Here is a 23,676-nt window from a genome sequence, read left to right as displayed (position 1 = left end):
TGGGAGAAAAAAAAAGAATGAACGTTTATGTAAGCTAGATATAGAGCATTTGAACTGTGGAAAGAATGTTAGCTGTGGACACTGCACGCTCAGAGCTACAAAAGGGTGCTGAATTGAAAAAAAAGCACTGGAGTGTAACAGTGGTGAGGAAGCGTGCCATGCCTTTCCAAATATATTCGGTTGCTTTGGGATGGACAGATGTGTTCTTGAATTCATTTTCTCAACCTTCATTTGAGTGTGTTGGTCACACATCATGTGGTCGGTCCAAAACATCAAAAGCTATCATGCGTGTTTTTTTGGGATGTCCCAGAAAAGCGACACATTGCAAAAGGCTAACATGCAAATTGAAAGTTTGACTTGAAAATACTTTTACTTTTAAATGGTAACTCTCAGTGGAAAGCCCTAATTTGAAATCCTGTAACTGAATTGCGAGCGAGCGAGCTTCCGATCAGTGTGAAACTCAAAAGCCGGCAGACCTAATGTGATTGCTCATCTTGCTGCTGCTGCTGCTGCTGCTGCTGTTTCACTGCAATGAATTGATGTTCCGCTTTGGTGCCACGAGAGCACATTTCCAGACGGATATTAAATGATGCCAATTTGTTGCGGGGCCTTCCTTTTACAGCTGCCGCATCTTCATCAAATCTGCCGTCCCATCTGCTTATTATGCCTTGGCCTCAAAGTGAATGAACAAATAGAAAGTTCAAGGGGATGTGTCCATTTTCTTGATGTCTGTATTTCCATCATGACTAACAAGGATATTTCCAGCGTGGCTCCCCAACAAGGATGGAGGCCTCTTGTGTTGAACATTCATAGACATACCAACTCGTTCCTCTATGTCAGAGTAAAGTCAAGTGTTCTGCTGAGGTAACCAGTGGTGATCTTGGACACGTGATATCCACAGAAGAAGCCTCACTTTTATTCTATTAATACACTCTTACATGAGGCTAGGCTCTCCGTGCCAAAAAAGGTGCAACAAGCTGAGGACAAGGGCTTGTTGCACCTTTTTTTTTTTTTTAATGCATGGCCAGTATGTTTGAATTGTGTGGCACAGCTGTTATCTTGCTCCATCTATGTTTTTTTTTTTTTTTTTTGAAAGGACGGCAGCCCATTGGGCAGAAAACGTGTGTTGAGTCACTGGAAAGAGAAATGACGCACTGCAACTCGACGCCTCGCTTCACGCAAAAGAGCTCAGACTAAATTAAGACTGGCGGCGGCAGCGGCGGTGGCGGCAGCGGCGGTGGCGGCAGCGGCGGTGGCGGCAGCGGCGGGGCAGCAGAGGGTGCGAGGGCATCACCCCACCTCTGACGGTGGCGGCGAGCACCGCATTATTTTCCTTGAATAACAATCATGGAAAAAAAAAGCTTTCTTTCTAATGTGCATGACAACTCACTCAGGTGTCAAAGTGCCGCAGTGTAGCACCAACTACTGGCGAGGAAGACTTATTTGATATCTGTTTATTTTTTTGTTCCAATTCTTAGCGCTGCTAGCAGAAGCCTTCCCGATCCATTGAAAGAAGGCCAGTATCATGATTTTTTTTTTTTTTTCATTTTTCATTCATCTGTGTTGTCTGGTCTCCTGACATATTTGCAGCCTATGAACTCTTTTAGCTAGCTCCTCTTCAATGCTCAAGGTGGGTGGCGCATTTTAACAGTCGGCGCCAGCCGACGTCTCATCTTGGCTCGGGAACTCCGGCCGAACCCGGGGGAGCCGTGAGCAACAGCCAACTTTGATAATATTTACTTGCGACTCTCAAGAGTATCTACATTTGCCCCGTCCCCGTCCTCTCCTGCATGCTTGAATGGATTTCCATCCATCCATCCATCCATCCATCCATCCATCCATCCATCCATCCATCCATCCATCCATCCATCCATCCATCCATCCATGCATGCATCCATGCATCCATGCATGCATCCATCCATCCATCCATCCATCCATCCATCCATCCATGCATCCATTCATGCATCCATCCATCCATCCATCCATCCATCCATCCATCCATCCATCCATCCATCCATCCATCCATCCATCCATCCATCCATCCATCCATCCATCCATCCATCCATCCATCCATCCATCCACACTGGCTTGTTGGTATTCCTGCAGTATATCTCAATGGCATCTCTGTGTTGTTGGAATCAATCTCAGGGCCCCCCATGAAAAAGCGCATTACCCTCCGAACTCCTCGGTTTGGGTGTGATTCTGGACATTGGGATGCCTAGAAAGCGGGCCAATGCCAGTTTCCATGGTACCCCCCCCGAATCAAAGGGAGTCTTCTCTGAGCCCGGTGTGTGTTTGTGAAGCCGGTGTGAAAAGATGGCTCTGTACGCCGGAGGTCCCGGCCAGGTCCGGGAAAGACAGAAGCCACGTTTCCCAGTGCTGGCGAGGCGCCACACACTGTTGGGGTTTACAAGAGGAAGTAAACAGAGCATTGTGCACGGTCATCAAAGCTTCATGACATGAGCAGGCCTCAGAAATGGTCATATTTTTGCATAACATGGGAGAACATATTTGATAGTAGAGCTGTCTTACTCACAGAATACATTTCTTCTGCAAATGTTGACAAATGACTCACGTCTTTGCAACTGGCACGCCTTATCATTTCTTTGCCTGGACGTATCTGACGGCTCTTGGTGGAAGCTTCTGTTCAACGCCCACGGGGACTCACCGGCTGGTAAAGAGGAGCTCACGCCTGGAGACATCCTGAAAGGATTCCCCAAGAATGCGAGTTGACCGATAAGACGCTTGAGTCTGACTTGGGAAACAAAAGGTTCACCAAAGTCGAGTCGTTCCTCCTTTTTAGATGGCTTGTCTTCATCAAGGTCATGGATGAGATGGAGCCTGATTGTTAGATGCAGACAAAGCTGAGTGTTTGCTGACCTGACATTTTGAAGCTTCAAATGGCAGCACACTCGAAGGGGATATTTCGGTACAACCGGTACCACCAGCCTTTCCGGTTATCTCGAATCGAGTTCTCGGACGCCTCGAGAATGTCAAGTTAAAGTTCAAGGAGTTCCCGTCAGTGTCGAATTGATGCACCCGCCATGATTGAACTCTCTCCCCCCTTGGCTGCGTGGCGTCCTGTACTTTTGCGCTTTGTTCTGACTGTCTGCTGGGCACTCTTGCTCCGTTTTGCTCCTCTTAGTTACTGTGTTATTTGTTTATTTATTATTTATTCATCACTCTTATTGTTCATTGTTTGTGCCTTCTTGTTTTTTATTTTGCGTTGTTTACTTGTATGTTTATCGTGTACTGTGTCTCGTCACCGTGGGATAGGGGAAACGTCATTTCGATTTCTTTGTGTGTCTTGGCATGAAGAGATTGACAATAAAGCAGACTTTGACTTTGACAATTGACACTACCAACTGTGTTGTGATGTGTTATTGAACGTTTTCCACTATTTCATGTTTCAAGGGCTCCCCGTGTAGCGACACACAAGGTAGGTTTGTTCACAGTTATTATCTTAGCACCACTGTGAATACAATAATTCCGCTAAGGATCATATCATTCCTAAACAAGCACGGGGCAACTTTTACCACGGAATTGAAAAGGGGCTGACTCGGCTTCGAAGCTGTCAGACCAAAGCCTGACTTTGCACTCTACATATATACATAGCAGCTTCATTTCTATTGTGGCATGTGAAAAAAGCACCTGGGACTCCCCACATCGTGGCAGATGGAAGAGCAACCACACACCCACTCAGGTTTGGAGGCTTCGCTCCAAGGGGCCAAACATAATAATAACCTTTGGATCGTCAATCTGCACGCAGAGGTTCCATGTTACACGGCCAACGAAAGCAGAACATAACCACATTATGAATGGTGGAAGTTGAGAGAGTCATTTGTTCATCATCTAATTCGAGGGGGGGGGTCAAAGAAATGTGACCCAGTCGTACATTGACTTTTGATTGACAACTTGCCGCTCTGTTCTCAACACACGTAAAACAAAGCGCAAACCGCATTCTGAAGTCAGCATTCTTTATCTTCACACCTTGAATCACTATTTCTTTTTTTTTTTTTTCCATTTGTTGTGCCAATACACACAGCTCATTCCTTGTCAAATAGTAAGGGGCACGGTCAAATACAACCTTTTGGCTCTCTCTGCTGGATATAGTGCTCCACTGCAGCTTTTTGTGTCAAAGATATTACAATGTCATTTTTGGGACGTGGCGTAGTGCAGTTAGAATCAACCACATGTATTTTCACCCCCCGAAAAAATGCAACGTTTGAAATATGAATAATACGATGACAAATGTAGTTTGTGTAATTCTAGCACTTCCGGGTTATTTCCAAAGCAAATACATCGGAACAAGATGGTAATCCTCGTCACAGTTCATTTATTAAAAATGGCAAATGTGCCAATATGATGACTTTAATAAGATAACTATAATTCATGAACTGATAGAAAAAACTCCGCATTGTCAAGTTCTTCGAAATGTGGCGTTCCAATGTTAAACCCGGAAATGTCTTGCTCTCGTCTCATCACGCTTATCTTTGTTCATGTCTACGACTGACTACCCGAATGGGATGGGATGGCAGCCATCTCGAGGACAAAGCTATCGCTACATAGCAACCTGCTTAATTAACTCAGCGCTTTTACGTTCATTCGGAGGTTGACTGGGAAACTGTAAATGTACGTTCTCGATTTGTTGTCTTTCACGTTTTTTTGTTTTTTTTTTACTATTGACCGTGACTGACGACCGATATTTTCTGATTGCCAGATGAACGTTTTAGGGATGGTACAAGATATCGCAGACTGCCTGATTTGGGCTCAAGAGAATGCACCACAATTCAACTTTGACAAAGTAAGGAATTTTCTTGTTCCCTGTCACGATAAGCAGATTGACCTTTTTTTTTTTTTTTTTTTAACTCCGTGAGTTTACTTCTGCAGCTACGGTACGTTTTGCCTAGCTCTAGACAGCCATCAGGGGACACTGCAGTTCTATTGAAAGCGCATGAAAGTACAATAAGCACTGTTGCGCCACCGAGCGTTGAAGTTGATAAATGACCTTTTTGAAGAAAAAAAACCCCAGACCATGACAAATGACTGTTTTGTCAACATTTTTGAAGACAAAACCCCAGACCATGCTTTCCCCCAGGAAATCATGCAATTAAGTCCCGTATTAAGTGTACAACCATGAACACCATGTCTGACATGCTTCCAAAATGCCCTTCGGATGGAGATGTATAAGATACTTTACGTGCCCTATTTCTTCGAATGCGTGCGTCTGACAATACTTCATGAAGCTTTACTTCCCTTTTGCCTACACCCATGGGGGACCGAGACAGGACGGGACGGGGGTCTTCTTGCACTTGTAAGTGGCTCTGAATCTTCAAGCTGCGTTCCAAAATGTCGCAAAGGAAACTGGAGCTTGCGTTGTGCACACAAAATCCAAGACATTCCACAATGCAGCAATGCATTTTGTATTCATGGCGGTTGTTAATGAATGTCTCAAGGGGGTTCCCAGTTGCCGTCTCATCCAACTCTATTAGTTGTACACTTGTGACTCGCCCATCCACTGTCAAAGCAAATCAACATGAGCTTGCTAAATTGGGCTGCTTTTCAGACTTGCTTTTAGCATAACTCGTTTCTCCAAAGAAGGAGCATTATTAAGGCTGTGTTTTGTTTATGATTGACATTTGTTGAAGAAGCCCATCTTTAGTTCTTTTGCAGGACAATATCGTTTTAATCGGGCATTCGGCGGGTGCGCATTTGTGCGCGCCGACCACGCTTTTTCCTCATCGATGCGAGGGAAGAAGAGCTTTTCATTGAGGCCAGCAAGCAGCGGGACCTCGCGTCCACCATCAAAGGAGTCGTCGGTAAGCTCTCGTCGCCTTGTTGTTCAAAATGTCTTCAATGTGTACGTATTTTCAACATTGGAAAAGATGCCATTTGGTCATCACCGTTGAATACTCTGAAGCAAACTGTGAGGGAATTTTTCAACAGGTCTCAGTGAGGTGTATAACATCATGGAGCATGATGAGCACGAGCAGAAGCGAGGAGTGGAATATGTCTCGGCCGTGCACAAAGCCATGAACGGAGTGGAGAACTTCACGTATTTACTCGCCCACGCACTTGCTGGGCACCTTCGACCGGGAAAAAGTGTGCAGGTAAGATGCCAAGGAACAGCAGCAAATACGTCCTTCCCATGTGGCAACCCTGGGTTCTCGTCTTTTCAGAGTGCCGGCCGCCGGCCGGTTACTTTGATCCACGGGACACGGTGGTTCGGGCGCAAGCTTCCGCCAAGTTCTCGGAGCTCCTCACCTCGCTGTCCGTGAAGACGTCGCTCTATTTGTTGCCCGCTGTGGACCACACGGAGATAGATGATGGCTGACCTCACGGTGGCCGAGCGACGCTTCTACCACGCCATCTTCAGCTGTATTTAACACGAGTACAGGAAACTTGTCAAAGTCAGCTGACCTCCCTCCCCTCAGAAGACTGAAAGAAAGTTTATTTTTGTCAAATTCTATATTACCTCTTGTGATTTGTGGCTTTTTAATCTGGATTTCAATCAAATATAAACTTACTATGCGTGTTGAGCTATTCAAATATGGTGATTTTATGTGCCTTCATTTAATTGAGGCGGTCTTGCTCTTACTCGAATGTTACATTGCAGTTTCTGTGATGATGGACTAAAACATAATGGTTCTGTTTGTAGAGCTACTGTAATTTGTAATAGATTGATCTGTAAATTATTGATCATTGACAAGTGCTGCAGTCTTTTTTTTTTTCTTACAGAATGTGAAATTAGTGTAGGTAAATAACATCAATGTGTCATTTGTTGAATTTCTTCCGTTTATTTATTCTCCTCAGGATTGTGAGTGCTGTGACCAAGCCGGCCTGCCTGAATGGGCAATTTTAAATGCACTGTCACTTATTATTGTTCGAGTTATTAACCATTGTAGCCTAATGGGAAGTTTAGTGCTTGTCTAACTATCTTCTTTTTATGTCCTGTTTTATAGAATTGGCTATGGGGCACATATAATTGAGCCCGCTAAATTCTGCCTGACAACAGGTGACCATGCAGTGAACGTGCCGAGAGCAATCAATTGGAGTCCTTTTTTTTTTATTATGACTGTTGTATTATATCAAAAGCCGCTGTTCGTTATTCGAACTGGTTAAATGGAGAAATAAATCACCTGGCAGTGGCAGGCACCACGCGTGTCTTGTGCTGTTATTTTGGAACGCGCGTTCACGAGAGCACCCGCTCGCTCGCTCGCTCACGAGGCGGAGTTTCTCGAGTCGTGTGTCGCGAGCCGGTTGGTGGGGTCGGCGCTCCGGTCCACTCTTTTCTCGTGCAGAACCCAATCACATTGCCAAGGCGTCTCGTCTCGGACTACGCGCCTAAGAAGACAAAAAAGAGAAAAGTGTCTGCCGTGTGCGAGCGAGCATGTGAAATGTGAAGATGTTCTCCTCTGGGAAAAAAGCCCCGAAGAAGTTGCTGTTGCTGTGGATCTGCGGACTGCTTTGGGGCTCGCTCCCGGTCGATCGAGCGTCGGCAGGTAAGTGCTACTTTCCAACTTTTCGACACAAATGACGATCGATCGATCGAACGAACGAACGAACGAACGAACTTCTCCTAAAGCTGCACGTGTGCTTTGTAAAGCCACTTTTGGTCCGAGGGAGAAGGCAGGCAGGCAGGCAGGCAGGCGACCCCGACCAATAAAAGTGTTGTTAGCTGTTGCTAGCTGTTCTTTCCAATTGCTGAAATGCTGTCACTCCAATGCCGTGATTTGTCATCATGTCCGCGTCTCGACCATCTTCCATTCGGGGCAGCTCCACATGACTGTCTGTTGGCATCCAATGCAAAAGGTGCAACAATAAAAATGCGTTCTTTTTCACCGTGATAATGCACCTACAACACAGTGGGACTCGCTCGCTCGCTCGGGCGGGCGGGCGTTGCAGTCCAATTGAATAGGCGCGCGTGTGCGCAGATTATCTATTCAACGTATTTTGAATCTAGAATTATAATCCCCCAAAGTGGACTCTTTCTTTATGTTGTTGACTTTCATTAGCGTCATACCAAAGTCATTTTGCACTCACTGTCTCAGTATAAAATCATGCTAATGTACTTTCTAGATTTCGTTGAAGCTCATTCAGAAGAGTCTGGTGATGACAAGAACACACTCAAGCGACCACAGGCTCTTTTCAAGACGAAGGGCTCAGGCTGCGTGCGTGCGTGCGCATGTGTTCTTTTGATGGTTATATACATTGTTTACACTCGTATGCCTTTTCATTAGCCTGGTGTGCTTGATTTCATCCCCCCGTGTAGGGCTGTGCCAGTGGGCATAATCAGGAATCATTTCACTCTGACTCACTCCATCATACATTGAAAATATCAGCAGCAGTGGACTCGATGTGTTTTGTGACAATAGCCCTCAAGCTACAATCCCCCCCTCCACACACAATCACACACATATCCTCTGTTGACATGTCTCACCATGTGTCCGATGTATTTTGTGATTGGTATCGGCAGCATCCGCGAGTATATGATAAATGTCCCAAATGATCTCCCAATCTTACGAGCATTCTGTTAGCGGCATCCTTTTGTGCCCAGTGATGAGTGGAGTCTTCCCTAAGAAGCCGTGTAGGGCTTTGACAAACAAAAAGAGACACTTGAGTCAAGTTGCATTTGTTGGCTAAGCTTTGGCACACAAGCAGTGACAAGCTCTGGTCTTGACTCTCTAATTAACACTAAAGACTGACTGGCTTTGCTGTGCGCTCAAGTGACAGAACATGCTTCCTTGGACTCGTGGCTATCGCACCTCTCCTCTCTCTCTCTCTCTCTCTCTCTCATTGCGGCTGTTCCCAAAATGTCCGTCCATCCGTGTTTGTTTGGAGAATTTCTGTGACAAAACGGCTTCTTGGTGTCTTTGTTTTGACCCTGCACTCTTGAAGAATGCAGCTCTGCACAGCCAAGTGCATTTGGAGGGGAGACCGGTGGTTTAAAGCTAACATGACAGTCAGTCAGTCAGTCTGACATCATCGTGGCAGCAAAATGAATCCGAGAGTGCATGTTCATCCTTGTCACGACAGTAAAGGGCAAAAATGTCACTGTCTTATTTGAAATTGTCTCCACTGAGAGCGGGCAACGAAATCAAAGCAAAGAATTCTGAATTTGCCGTCAATGATGTCACTGACTGACTGACTGACTGACTGACTGACTGACTGACTGACTGACTGACTGACTGACTGACTGACTGACTGACTGACTGACTGACTGACCGGGAGTTTGAATCCGGGACAGTCAGGTAATAAGTGCGAATTAAACGTCACCACCACAAATAGGAGCAACGCAGAAGAAACTGCAATGGAGCCAGTGGAGCAAACACACCAAGGCTGAACAATCGAACCTAGTTTGCGTGACTAACAAATTGTTAACTTTCATAGCTACTCATTATGGATTTTTTTCTCTATTGTGAAGACTCAAATAGTCCCACTGGTCAGTCACACGTGTTGAAGGTCCTAGCCTCATTCACTGTGGATGACTGAATAGCATCATTGCCGTAGGCTCAATTCACACGCTTGATTGCGTTGGTTTGCCTTGAGAGACAAAAGGGTAAGAAATCATCGACTGTCATTCATTTTTAGATGATCTTTGCTCCAGCTTTACCATCGTCTTTACCACAACCGAAGCAAAGAGACGACGGAAAAGCACGCTGCCTCGGACGGCTCGACTTCAGAGCGAATCGGTCCAGATTACAGGCTGGCAAGGAAACCGGCGAGAAGAAACAGATGGATCCGTGCGGCTGTGGGAACCTTTTATGTTCGGCTTGAAGGACGGGTCCAAACTTGCCCACCTCTCTTTCTTCACTGGCATTCAAATCAAATCTTTGCTAAATTCACACGGCCTGCTGAAATTTAAAAGCCGCTTTTCTTCAAGCCTGTCTGCTATAACTTTTTAAAGGCACTAGTGTGACTGTGCTGCTGCTGCTGCTGCTGCTGTTGTTGTGGTGGTTGAGTGTAAATATTTTGGGACAGCCGGTCCATGCGCCGTAAAGCAAAATGATCATGTTCGCTGTCAGCAGGCTTGCTTTCCTTTGGTGCATGTAAAGCGACTCTGCATAATGTTAAATGTTTTCAGGCAAAAGCTTGCTGAAGGTTCAGGAAAGTTTAGGTGAAGGTTACTTTAAGAGCCTCTGGAAACAAATGTAATGCGTTGTGAAGTGTGTGTGTGTGTGCGTGTGTGTGTGTTCGTGCGTGCGTGCGTGGACGCTACCCTGGTAAGAACAAGCAGAATGCTAATTAGCCGGGTGCTTTTCTAGCTAAATGTCAGATGTGTGCTATATTAAGAAGAGCACAATACTTTACTGGCTCTTGTTTTATCTGTATTGTTTTTTTCCTTGCCATTGCCATACTTTGTTGTCAAAACTGCAAAAAGAGTCATATATATATATATATATATATATATATATATGTAAAAGTATATATATATATATATATATATATATATATATATATATATATATATACACTTTTTTTTTTTTTTTGGTCCTTTTTTACAAATGTGCCTCTTTGCCCTTTTGGCTATTTTTCTCCAGCGTCCTTTTATGGCGATGGCTTTGTACAGCTGAAGGCTACAGAATCGTCCGACCATAACAGGCTCCGCTTTCGCTTCCGAACTTCCAGTACCGACGGGCTGCTGTTTCTGGCCGCCGGCCAGAGCGTCTACTTTCTGCTGGAGCTCAACGCCGGTCGCCTGCAGGTGGGTACATCCAGCATATGTGCTCAAGCATACATTGCACGCATGGCTAGAAAAAAAAAGTCCCACTCGCAACATGGCTGAGCGTCCCGAAGCCATGACTCCGGCTCCCCTGACGGTCGGTGTCAGTCTCTCCGGCCGGTAACGCAAGCGGACAAGTTTGCGCGCCGCCAGTTGAGTGCCAACGCCATACCAGTGACTTCATGTCACAGCTGCGTACGTATTCCGAAGGCTTTGGTCCTCATCGGGATTCATATTAAAAACAGCCGCTTGTTTAACACACTCGTTGGACTTGTTTGTGACTTTACTGACTGAAATGCTTTTTGTGTTTCCAACCTCAATGGCAAGTAAGTTCCATGCTAAAAAAAACAACAACAAATTGACATGGTAACGTCTGACATAGTTGGCAGGTTGGCCTTTTTTTTGCTGGAAGTGAAATGTGTTTGTACCTTTCTGATTGCTGACTGGAATCAGCTCTGCCAGACTAAACCTGCATAAAAAACAAACATACAGTATGCGCTGAGAGGAATACGTATGTACGAGGACGTCAAACTCGAGTATTGCGTTGAGCACAGAGTGAGTCATTGTGTTTCATGGCACGACGACGGGGGGGGGGGGGGGGGGCTGGCTCACCCCCTTCTTCCTTCAACAGGCTACCAAATAATTGTGCTCACTGGCACAAGTGAACAATTGTGAGTCAGGCTCCAGCGTGTCTCGCTGGAAGCCGGCGCTCGCTTAGCGGCCACTCCACAGCGGCCTTTGACAAGCACGTCACGACAATTATTTTGACAAGGTGACACGATGCGCTCGCTCGGGGTATGGCTCAAGGCGGAGAGCTAACGGTGCTCTTCCAACGCCACCGTTGTAACCACAGGTGACGGACGTCCTTTAACGTGAGGCCTCTCGTGTGTTCTTTTCCCCAGCTGAAAGTCGACTTGGGATCTGGGGAGCAACTACTGCGATCCGAGAGAGGCGCGCAGCTCAATGACCTGGCCTGGCATTTTGTGGAGGTCGACCATTCCAAGGGCAATGTCACTCTGACAGTAAACAAGAACTCTCACACGAGCGCCAAGATTCCCGGGCCCCGTCATGTTCTCCACATTTCCGACGGTATCTACGTAGGAGGCTCCTTTGGCCTGGACAGATTTTACCTCCCCAGAGACCTCGTGGGCTTTCGAGGCTGCGTGGAGGATGCGGTCTTCAACCGACACGACTTGCTGTCGTCGCTGAGGCCGTATACCGGATTCAAGATGGTCCACGAGGTGTCGCTGGGTTGCAGTCCCCAGTTTTTTGCCACGGAAGAGGACCCCGTTAGCTTCTTTAGCTCCAGGGCCTACGTTTCTCTCCCCCCCTGGTATGGCCAGCAAGAAGCCGTCTTGGAGTGTGCTGCGCGTACTTCGGCCCGAGATGGCCTACTCGCGTACATCTCGGCCAAAGAGGGGGGCTTTGCGGCGCTGGAGCTCCGACAAGGCCGGCTCGCAGCCACGGTCGGCAAAGGCGGCAGCAAAACGGAGCTTCGTTCGCTTACTTTGATCAATGACGGGAAATGGCACGCTATCAAGATGCGCTTGGATTCTCAGACGCTCCAATTAGCCGTTGATGGGCAAATGGTGAAAAGCAGTTTGGGCTCTCGCCCAAAGGGGCTGCACTTCAAAGGCTCCCTTTTCATCGGCGGCGTCGACGCCGCCGCCAGAGCGGAAGTGCGAAAGGCCGACTTGACGTCCGTGTCAGGAAAAGCGATGCGCGGAGGCTCCTTCAAAGGCTGCCTGAAGAATATCCAAGTGAACAGAGTCAAGACGGGGCTCGCTCACGCGCTCGTCACCAAGGATATCTCGGTCGGCTGCCAACCCGAGAAAGAACCGGCGCCGTCGACCGGTCCCACCGGTGCGCCGGAGTCGCTGTTCTTCTTGGTGACCCCGACGCCGACCCTCGCAAGAGGTTTGGACAGAAGGTACGGTGCTAATTTTGTGCAGCTGAAGCCTCTGATCGTCGACGAAGGCGGCCGAGCCTCTCTGGAAGCCAAGCACATCAAAGTTCTGTTGGATTTCAAGATGCTCGGCATTCGGCAGTCTCAAATCGTATTTGAAATTCGAGAGCAGCCCACGCGCGGTCAGATCAGGCTGGATGTCGATCAGGACCGAGCCGAGAATACCTTCGGCATGTTGGACCTTTGGCACCAACGGGTAATGTACATCCACGGAGGTTCCGAGGATCCCGACGACTTCTTCTTGTTTTCGATCGCTTCCAGCAGTCGCAAAGAAGTTCCCCGTTATCTTGGAGCGGACCGATTGTATCGCTTCAACATCACAGTCACAGCCACCAATGACGCTCCAGAGTTGAGTCTCCCCGAAGGAAATCTTTTTGTCTTGTTGGAAAACTCCAAGAAACGTCTGAGCGCGGATGTTCTGAAAGCCACCGACGTCGACAGCGACGCCGCCCGTCTTGTTTTTAGCGTGCTGGGGAACCTGAATGCAGACGCAGGCTATTTGGAAATTGAGAAGGACCCGGGAACGGCGGTGAGCTCATTCACTCACTCGGACTTGCGAGAATCGCGAGTGTATTACGTTCACGTAGGTGTTCCAAACTCCAGGATCGTGCTTCGGGTCAGCGACGGGGAGAAGGTCAGCAACACCGTCGTGCTGAGGGTGATGGCTGTCCAACTTGAGTTTGAAATTGCCAACAACACGGGTCTGAATGTCAATCAAGGAGAAACGGCTGCAATCGGTTCGCCGCAACTGTCGGTAGAAACCAACGCCGTCGACCAAGCGGTCGACATCCGATACGATGTCGTGGAAGGACCGCGGTACGGCGCGCTCCAGAGACTTCACTCCAGCGGCGAATGGAGGCCCGCCGACTCCTTTTCCCAAAGGCTTTTGGAAAAAGGGCGCCTGAGGTATGTCAGCACCTACCGCGAGATTCAGACGTCCAACGCCAGCGATTCTTTTAAATGTCAAGTCGTCGTGGCCGCGAGGGCGAGCGCCGAATTGCTTTTCCCCATCACCGTCAAATGGGTGGCGTACAACTTGGTCAGGAACCGAACGATCCGCTTGGATAAAGTCAGGAAAGTAACACTGAACTCTGAATATCTGTTTGCCGAAGCCACGGGCGTCGTCGTCTCTGAGGAGAATCTTTATTTTCGAGTTCTCACCACCCCAAAGAAAGGAAACCTGCTTCTCCGCACGACGGTCCTGACAAAGAACTCCACTTTTAGTCAAAGAAACGTCACGGATCTTCATGTCCACTATCAACTCGTCGAGCGGCCTCACGAGGACACTCATGACAGATTCAAGTTCCACCTGTTCTCCAAGCACGCTCAGTCCCAGAACTACGATTTTCAGTTTGCCATCAAAGCAGACGTGAATCATGTTTTCATCCAAAATACCGGACTGGTTCTTCGGGAGGGCCAAAGTAAGCTGATCACAAAAAAGGAGCTGTTTGCAGAAACGTTACTTACGCAGGATATGCACTACACGGTGATAAGTGGTCCCAAACACGGAAGGCTGGCTCGTATCACGCGCTCCAGCGACGACAGCATCCTCACCTTCAGCAATCGGGATCTCTCGGACCGACGCGTGGTCTACGTTCACGACGACAGCGAAACGAGTCACGACGACTTCACCTTCGTCGTTTCCACCGCCCGAGGTTTCAAATCGTTGGTTGCGGATGAGGAAATTGGCTCCGAAGAAGGAACGTTCAACATATCCGTTCAACTCGTCAACGATCAGAAACCGCTGCGCCTCATCGATCGAGTTTTCCACGTGGTGAGAGAAGGACAGAGGCTGCTCACCCTCGACGATTTACGTTACCACGATCCCGATTCGGATTTTGACGACGGCCAGTTGATTTATAGCCGTCGCGGCATTCCCGTGGGAGAGTTGGTGCTGGCCAACGACACCGCTCGTCCGCTGTTTGAGTTCCGACAAAAGGATTTAGACGACAAGAAAGTCTTGTTCGTTCATAAAGGCCCAAGCCTCGGCAGGTTTGTGCTCTTTGTCTCGGACGGCAAGAACTTTGTATCCGGTCTTTTAGACGTCAGCGCGCAGGAGCCTTTCCTGAACGTTGTCAATAACACCGGCCTGCTGGTACGGAAGGGACACTCGGCGACGTTGTCCACCGCTAATTTCAGCACGGCGTCCAATCTGGATATTCGCCATGACGGAGAAGTGGCCTTGGAGTTGAACGCCGCGCCTCGGCACGGACGACTCTACCGAGAAGAAATAGCGGCCGAGTCCTTCACGCTGTCGGACCTCAAGAGCGGATTCATCTCTTATCGACACGACGATAGCAAACATCTGGCAGATCATTTCAACTTGACCGTAAGGGCGAAGGACGTCCGGCTGGCGGTGAGGATCGACGTCAAGGTTTACCTGGAAAGTCATCAGAGGCCGCCCATTTTGCAGCATCACAAACATTTACTGGTCGAGGAGGGCGAATCGGTCGAGATTGACCAGACTGGACTCCAGGTGAGCGAGCGAGCGAGCGCCGCACATGTTTTATTTGTCTCGTCGTCTTGAAAATGTAACTGCAGGCGTGGTTTCCGACTGGCACGCGCGCAGGTCACGCACGAGGACAACGTGCCATCTGAGATCGTCTTCACCGTCAAGGCGGGTCCCCGCCACGGCTTCCTGCGACATTCTGCCCAAGCGGACCCACGTCGCGTGGGAAGCCGGGACTCTCCTGTCCGGACGTTCACTCAAAAGGACGTCAACGGCGGAAAGGTCCAGTACGTGCAGGTGGAGCCCAATAAAGTCAACGACACCTTTGTGCTGGAGGCCACCAATGGCGTCAGCCGCGTCGCTGACATTCGCATGTGGGTGGATATCGTACCCCGCCTCATCCCGCTTGGGGTCTCCAATTTCACCGTGGAAGAGGGCGGCTACAAGGCCCTGAGCAATCAGCAACTGCGAGTCGACAACGGACACTTTGCCGGAACCGACCTCTTGTTTCACCTGAGCGAGCCCCCGCGTCACGGCCACGTCGAGCACTCCCGCCAGCCCGGCGTGCCCCTGACGGCGTTCAGCAGGAGGCAGGTACGATGCGAGCGCTGACAACTTGTATTCATTTCAATGCGCCCGCTAATCTCTTCAAGGAGTCGGCGTACGAGCGAGCTGATGGTTTCCAAACGTTGACCAGGTGGAGCATGAATTCATCTACTACGTCCACGACGGCAGCGAAACCTCAGCGGACAATTTCACGGTGGTCGCCAACGACACGGGCCAGAGGAAGCGGAGCGAGGCTCGCACGCTCTTCGTCCGAGTCACGGCCGTCAACGACGAGCCCCCCGTTATCACCGCCAACAGGGTCCTCAGGGTGAGTGAGGCAGTGAGTGAGTGAGGCAGTGAGTGAGTGAGGCAGTGAGGCAGTGAGTGAGTGAGTGAGTGAGTGAGTGAGTGAGTGAGTGAGTGAGTGAGTGAGTGAGTGAGTGAGTGAGTGAGTCTGCTACCCTGCTGCTTTGATTTTCAACGCTTCGTCTAGCACGGCTCTTCTTGATGCATCCTTGTTCCTGGCTCTTTTTCTATCTGGGCAGACATAGAAGTGATGATGGATCATTGCATTTTGGACAGTCTCAAGAGATGTGCGCAAGACTTTGCCGTCCTCTGTTGGACGTCAATTGTTTGGGCAATGGAAACAAAATATTTGAAACAATCAGGAGCTTTGACAATATTATTTAACCTATTTGCTCAAACTGCAAAATAAACATTTGAGCTCTAACCATGCAAATTCACAATCAACACTTCTTGTCTAAATTCAGTACATATCGGGGCAAATGTATATTTAACTGAGAATGATTACAGCAAATGAAAAGCCACAATTCACATCTCAAGTAGTTCCAATGACATTTATATTGAAATGAGGTTGACCTTTCTTAATCTTCTAGAAATGATTGGATTCTTTATTTCATGAGTTTCATACTTTCATTTACTGCAGCCCCTGAAATGGATTTGGCGCTGACACAAAATGTACAGTCCTGTGGTCGTGTGCGTGTGTTCTGTATACGAGGGTGAAAAGTGTCGCTCCGGCGCTAAACCTTAACGACCTGTCGGAACTCTGTTGAGATCCTGAGATTTGACGCGGGCTTAATTGATCTCGTGTGTCTTTGAATTTGGTGACGCCGCTTGTCGGTCGGGCCGAACCCCGCTGCGCTGCCGCTTGCTGCGCTGCCGCTTGCTGCGCTGCCGCTTGCTGCGCTGCCGCTTGCTGCGCTGCCGCTTGCTGCGCTGCCGCTTGCTGCGCTGCCGCTTGCTGCGCTGCCGCTTGCTGCGCTGCCGCTTGCTGCGCTGCCGCTTGCTGCTAAGTTGGCTGGCTGCTGCTAATTGAGAAAGAACCCACAGTCATTTGAGCGCCGTTTCATCTCCCCAAATCACGAGGATCCGGGAGGAAAAAAAATAAAAATCAATAAAATGCCACTTAGTTGCGAGAATGACAAGATGAGTCTTCCCCTTGATTTGGAGCGAGGTGACAACCATTCCGTGCCCCTCGTAATGTCCAACGAGACCTAACCGACACTGGCAAAGTACTGTACTGTCTGTCCTAGTCTGGATCTGCCTTTGGGAATGACGACCTGCGTTACGCAAGAGCTGCTCTGGCGCAGCGCCGTAGACGCTCATCCTTTGTTGTCAACTCACGAGGGAATCAAAGTTGCTGGACTGGTGGCCAGCCAATCACCGGGCAAGAAAAGCACGTCAATGAAATTAGGAGGTGAAATTTGACATTTTGACGTTGAAAAGAGAGTGAGTGGGAGGGAGGGCAGATTGAAATGGTTTCAGTCATTTCTTTCAATCAAATCAAGCTATATTTGATTGTAAATGCCTCACCATCTAAAATGTCACTCATGCTGTCCTTTCGTGCTTCATCCGGAAGACTTTTTTTTCTTTTTATACACACACATCAGTTCTGCTCCATCGGATGATGTGCAATGGAAAACGGCTAAAGGAGATAAAAGAGCAGTATGAGAAAATCGCCTTGGAGCTGCACTATTGCAGCTCGCGTCCGTCCACTGTGTGTCATTTGGAAGTAAAGGGCGCGCGCGCGCACACACACACACACACACACACACACACACAGCTGCCTCCCTCCACTGGCCTTCAGCTGCGTAACAGCCTCCTCCGTGTTATTCAGAGTCAGAGTCAGCTTTATTGTCAATTCCTTCATGCTAAGACACACAAAGAAACCGAAATTTCGTTCCCCCTATCCCACGGTGACGAGACACAGCACACGATCAACACACAAGTAAAACAACGGGGGAGAGAGTTCAGGACCCCAACAGCCTGGAGATCACAAACTTCGCCAGTGCTGCAGTGCTGGCATCCCACAACAGAGTCCCGGCACCATTCGTCACGGACGTAGACGCACAGTCCACCTCCTCGCGATGTTCCCCCTCGTACAATGGCCCGGTCCGCCCGATAGCACGCCATCCGCTCCAGATGCACAGCAGTCACGCACTGTCCGGTCCGTAGAACTCAGCAGGCATGTTGATGTCCAGCGATCGAACGTTCGCCAGAAGAATGGAAGGCACGGCCGGGGCGAGCTGGGTTGGCCGCCAGCCTGGCCCGGACGCCCAACCGGGGGAGGAATAGCAGGCGAGTCCGGCGACGCTCCAGGACGGAGCAGACCGAGCGCCTTTAACGTCCCCGCTTCAAAGTCCAGATCGCCACAAAACTCGCTTTCGCCGATGTCGAGCAGAACCAGCCCGCCGCACATGTAGCACAACCCGGTACGACGAGACGAACACACAAACCCACATTAAACGACAAAACAAAACACCGTTCGGGACAGAGAGAGGCCGCAGCGTGTTATTGCAGCAGTTTTTTGTGCTACTTAGCATTTATCCTTTTCTGTCATTGAATCTTACTTCCCAGTCAAAATGGGTTGATTGTAAAGTGCTTTTTTGAAAGGAATGTACTCTTCAAAGGTGCAATAAAGACATTTAGATGGTGAGAAAATGAGGACCAGTTTTAGTCTGGCTCTTGCCTTATTTTGTCTATGTCCAGGTTTGGGTGTCGTCAGTGACAGAGATCAGCGTGGAGGACTTGAGGGCGCAGGACCTGGACACCCCCCCGGAGGAGCTCCGCTTCACGGTGACCCCAGCCAGCAACGGCCACCTGGCGCTAAAGAGTGCCCCCACCACAGCCGTGCTCAACTTCACTCAGGCCCACATCGACCACGGACACTTGCTCTTTGTGCATAAAGGTAGAAAGTCCATTGGGAAGCGGCGGGAAGTAGCTGTTTCTTTTGCATCGGCTAGGAGGCGCTGCGCTGTTGACGTCAACACAACCCGTGCAGTTGAACCCAAATTGGTTTCAGTTCCAATATGTGTTTCATTTGTAATCGTGTCACTGAACAAAACATATTTGCACAAGTTTCATGTAGCTGTCATGAGCCATCCAATTGTTCATGGTTTTGTTTTGGAATGCGTTTCTTCTCTTTCTTTCAGGCCCCATGTCTGGTGGCTTGAACTTCCAAGTCAACGACGGCGTGCATTTTACTCCCCGGCAGATCTTTAGCATCACCGCAAGATCCTTGGTCCTCAGTTTGGCGCAGAATCGCCCCCTAAAGGTCTTTCCAGGTAAATCGAACCGTGACGTAAGCCGCCGCCGCTAATAATTAGCCGCTAATAATTAGCCGCTAATTCATCTCGATGACGCAATGTCGAATCGATGCTTTTCGTAACCAAGAGAAAACAATTTTCAACGATTTGGACTGTGGTCTTCCCAATGTGCACTCCATTTTTCCTCAATCATTTTCCCCCAACTGATGTGAGGTCAAAGCCCAAGTCATCCGAGTTGCCGTTCATGATGTTTTATGGTAGCGACCTCTGCTATTTTGATACACTTGAGCTCCAAGTAGGCTGCTCCTGCTGTTGCTGCTGCTGCTGCAGCTGCAAGCTTTTCTGGGATTTCCAGCCGTCTGGATTGCCAGGCAAAGGAGATTAGCAACCATTTGGCGTACTGGGCTCACTTTCCAGAGTATTTGAAGCGCTCGACACGGTCTTGTCTGAGGAAGCAGGCTGTGTTTTTTTTGCAAACGGCAATTAACGGACACCTAAAGATGCTAGGAGGGGTACAATGATTCACTGTCACGAGTGCCTTTTCATCTTTGCCAATGCCTTGGCTCGCCCGGCCGGCCTCTTTGCTAAATGCTTGCATGTGCCTCACATTGGTGGGCTCGTGGAATGGCTTCACAATGTTTCCGACAAAGACCAGGACACTGCTACTCCAAAAAGTTGTCATCCATCAAGTGTATGTGTTATTGACTCTTCGAAAGACAAAGGGCTTTTGGTCGAGATTTGGACGCACCTAAAAAGGTTTTCGTTCCAGCTAGTCAGAAAAACGAAGCGGTCGTTTTCCTTTGCGCAGGATCTTGGAGGGCAATTTCAAATGCGGAATTGCAAGTGGTAACCAACGACGTCAGCGATACCTCCAAGCGCACCGTTACGTTCGACGTCATCCGACATCCCGCACTGGGGCGCCTGGTGAGGAAGCAGGCGGATAATTCCTCCGTTGACATTTCCACCTTCACGCAAGATATGGTTAGCCGGCAGGAGACGATTTCAATGCCCACGGTGGGCTCCGGAGCCAGACCCGTTCAGACGGCGCCGTGCCTTTGTTCTTTGTGCGTCAGGTGGATCGGAAAGAGGTCCTATACGTCCAAAGCGCCATCGAGTCGGTGGGTTGGGAAGCGGCGGACCGGCTGACTTTCTCTGTGAGCTCACCGCCTTCGTCTCTGGAGAATGTGACCTTCGAGATCCATATCTCCTATGAGAACCGACGACCCGATGGCAACACGGTCCTTCTGGCCAACACGGGTAACAACGAGAGTTGATTGCGAAGACGCACGCAGCCAATGTTCCAATGGTACGAATGAACCGTACTTTTCCTTACGTCAGGTGCTGAAGTCACAGAAGGAGGGAGCGTCATGATTGACAAGTCCAAGCTGGACGCCACCAACCTGATGTCCAAGCTGCCGACGCCCGAGCGAAGCGCCCACCAAGTCTGGTTCCAGGTGACCTCGTTGCCGCAGCACGGCGTGCTGGTGGTGGGCGAGAGAAACCTCACCAAAGAGAAACCCAACTTCTCTCAATTCATCATCGACAAATACGGCATCACGTACGCGCACGACAACTCCGAGAGCAGGCGCGATGCCTTCGCCTTCAGCGCCTGGGTCAACCCCAAAGGCAAAGCGGCTCAAAGGCCTTTCGATGACACCGACGTGGTCGAGGAGTCGTTCCGCATTACCGTCTCTGCCGTCAACGACCAGCCACCCGTGTTGAAGACTCGAGCGCCCGGTCTGACGCTGGTGCAAGGAGACACGGTCGCCATTAAGCCGGAGAACCTCAACGTTGAAGATTTGGACAACCCCCCCGATGAGATTGCCTTCTCTGTGATTAGCAAGCCCAATAACGGATACCTGGCTCTTGGCGGAAGATTAAACCGATCGATCGAAACCTTCACCCAAGCCCAGATCAATGACGGACGTGTTCATTTTGTCCATGACGGGAGCCCCGCTTCAGGGGTGTTTTACTTCAGCGTGACGGACGGCCACCATAAGCCCATTTACAAACTCTTCAACCTGGACGTGACAAACATCACCATCTCTCTGGTCAACCATACGGGCTTGACACTCCAGCAAGGTGGCGCTGTGGTTTTTCTCAACGGAGACAACCTCGGCGCCAAGACCAACGGCAGGAACGCCACCGTTCGCTACCGGGTTTCCAGACCGCCAAAGTTTGGCAAACTTCTACTGGACACCCGGGAGGTGTCCGACTTTGATCAGGAAGACGTGCAGGCGGGACGGCTGGCTTACCGCATGAGCGATCTTTCGTCCGCCCAAGATAGCTTCGAGTTCACAGCCTTCACCTCGGAGGCCAATCTGAGCGCGCAAGTGCTAAACGTCACCGTGGCTCCTCTGATCCGGGTTGGCCAAAGTGTGAAGGCTCCCAGCGGGAGTGTCCTCAAACTGAGCCCGGCCTACCTGGATGCTTCCGAACTGGCTGAAATGTGTAGCTGCGACCCGGTCTTTGAAATCGTCTCACACCCCAATCACGGGAAAGTGGTTCGGCCAAAGCCGCAAACGTGGCGGCAATCGGAAGCGCTGGAGTCTTTCACCTTCCGGGATGTTACGCAAGAGAAAGTAGCCTTGGAAGTCAACGCCAACATGAGCGGCGCAGTTCAACAATTCAACGACTCTGTGGGCTTCTTACTAAAAGCCGATAACGTCCAACCCGCCAAAGGGGACTTCCATTTCACCGTCGTGCCATCGGACGCTCCGACCACCAAAGATCCCGCTGCTGTGACATCTCATTCTCAGACAACAATCCAGACTCCGAGAAAGGCGGCGACTTCCACAGCTGTCGTCGACACCCGGCAGTCGAGCGAAAACCAACACGAGTTCAAAGGACGCCAGCGCTGGGGGAAGGGAACCAGCATTTTCGGGACGACTCCGGGGAAGCCGACCACAGGAACGGATCGTTTTCCATCCTTCATGAACACGTCCTACCCGCAAAAAAGCTCCGGTCCTCTTCTGGTCGTCTTGCCTCTGCTCGCTCTGCTTCTGCTGGTGATCATTTTGGTGGTGCTGGTTGTTTTTCTTCGACACCACCACCACCGACGACGGAAGCGCAGGACCGACGCGCCAAAGGAGCCGCCGCCGGGCCCGTCATACCAGAGCCAGAGGAGCGCCGCCGTCCCTACGGTCACCGTCACCCCATTAAGCCCCGCCGGCACGGGTAGCCCCGCTCTCAGTCACCTCCTGGTACGGAACCAGCGGCGGTACAATCGTGACACGGTTGAGGCCAACGTTCTTGTAAGCTCTTGGAGTCGTGATTCTTCCACCGCGTTGTCGCAAACGATCCGGACTGCCACTCCTTCGCTTCAGAGGAATCAGTATTGGGTTTGACTTGTTGTCATGGGGAAATGAATCTTCAAGCGCAGCAAAGGGATTTAGACCAACAGTTTTTTCTTTTTTTTTCTTTTTTATTAACAGAGATCGCTCAAGACCTTTTGTCCATATTAAGTCAAGGTAGCGACACTGATTTTGATTCAACTCTGTAAGATTCTGTTCAAAAGATCATACGGAAACTTTTCAGATAGATCTAGCTAAAAATGGCCGTCATGTATCTCACATTAAGATGGGACGAGAAGACGTAACCATTGTGCCATCAAAGAGGTGCCGTCACAGAAAACCCATCTAATTGGGTCAAGTCCATCCTGCTACCGCCACCGCAACTGTGAAGACCACCAGAGGGTGCTGTTGCTAAACGTTACATACGGAGTGACACCACTGTCATGACTGATGTAAATTAAAAAAAAAAAAAAAGAAAAACTGTCAAATCATTCAACGCAGGATACAAGTTTTGATGACTGGACAATGGAAATTTCTGCCATTGATACTGCCCAAGATTTCACCACATGCTTTTCTCAATAGATTACTGATTAGATTTTTTCCCCCTAAACTCAGGTTTATATATTTTATTCATTTGTTTATTTGTATGTGTTGCAAGTTGGCTGCTCTGGAATGCAATGTTTGTAAGTCCAATCACTGATTAAAAACGGTTTATTTCAATGAATACATATATTTTATTGCCTAATGTTAATACTACGAGCATGCGTAAACAACAAATGCTGTTTTTAAAGTTAACACTGTATAATGCTCGTTTTTTGTGATAAGAATGCTACGTTAACATTTGTTGCCATCACTTAAGCAGGGGAAAAAAAGGACTGAAATCTTTCTTTGTATTTATGATATGGAATGTTGAAAAAAAAAAAGTAGATGGGTTAAATGCAGAGGACAACTTTCACCACACCCAGGTGTGTGTGTGTGTGTGTGTGTGTGTGTGTGTGTGTGTGTGTGTGTGTGTGTGTGTGTGTGTGTGTGTGTGTGTGTGTGTGTGTGTGTGTGTGTGTGTGTGTGTGTGTGTGTGTGTGTGTGTGTGTGTGTGTGTGTGTGTGTGTGTGTGTGTGTGTGTGTGTGTGTGT

At 49.1% G+C, this 23,676-nt stretch overlaps 2 protein-coding genes across 3 annotated transcripts; both read left to right on the top strand.

Annotated features, from left to right (window-relative positions):
• Positions 1-4,670: 4,670 nt before the first annotated feature.
• On the top strand, positions 4,671-6,419 carry si:dkey-193c22.1 (uncharacterized protein LOC567837 homolog). Its single transcript, XM_037259341.1, is given in 6 exon segments — positions 4,671-4,804; positions 5,674-5,739; positions 5,741-5,819; positions 5,947-6,102; positions 6,180-6,322; positions 6,324-6,419. Coding segments are annotated over 6 exon segments (624 nt in total). The 5' UTR covers positions 4,671-4,720.
• A 787-nt stretch (positions 6,420-7,206) lies between these two features.
• Positions 7,207-23,454, top strand: cspg4b (chondroitin sulfate proteoglycan 4b). Of its 2 annotated transcripts, none has more exons than XM_037257908.1 (10): positions 7,207-7,502; positions 10,542-10,705; positions 11,626-15,165; positions 15,259-15,732; positions 15,836-16,012; positions 18,694-18,892; positions 19,137-19,268; positions 20,059-20,174; positions 20,324-20,507; positions 20,589-23,454. In XM_037257908.1, exons 1-10 carry the CDS (start codon positions 7,406-7,408, stop codon positions 22,595-22,597), a joined length of 7,092 nt encoding a protein of 2,363 aa, XP_037113803.1. In that variant the 5' UTR covers positions 7,207-7,405; the 3' UTR covers positions 22,598-23,454. The 2 variants fall into 2 exon arrangements, with proteins under 2 accessions (XP_037113803.1, XP_037113802.1); XM_037257907.1 differs by having other exon boundaries at positions 20,059-20,231.
• The last annotated feature ends 222 nt before the right edge of the window (positions 23,455-23,676 follow it).

Source organism: Syngnathus acus, chromosome 9 (assembly GCF_901709675.1).
Source record: "Syngnathus acus chromosome 9, fSynAcu1.2, whole genome shotgun sequence".
NCBI lineage: Eukaryota > Metazoa > Chordata > Actinopteri > Syngnathiformes > Syngnathidae > Syngnathus > Syngnathus acus.
This window is presented reverse-complemented; position numbering and strand designations above follow the sequence as displayed.

Bases quoted from the DNA above. Each gene is read 5' to 3' on its own strand.
- cspg4b (XM_037257907.1), top strand. From the start codon at position 7,406: ATGTTCTCCTCTGGGAAAAAAGCCCCGAAGAAGTTGCTGTTGCTGTGG. The intron at 10,706-11,625 runs GTGGGTACATCC...TCTTTTCCCCAG, and splicing joins TCAACGCCGGTCGCCTGCAG to CTGAAAGTCGACTTGGGATC. The intron at 16,013-18,693 runs GTGAGTGAGGCA...GTCTATGTCCAG, and splicing joins CCGCCAACAGGGTCCTCAGG to GTTTGGGTGTCGTCAGTGAC.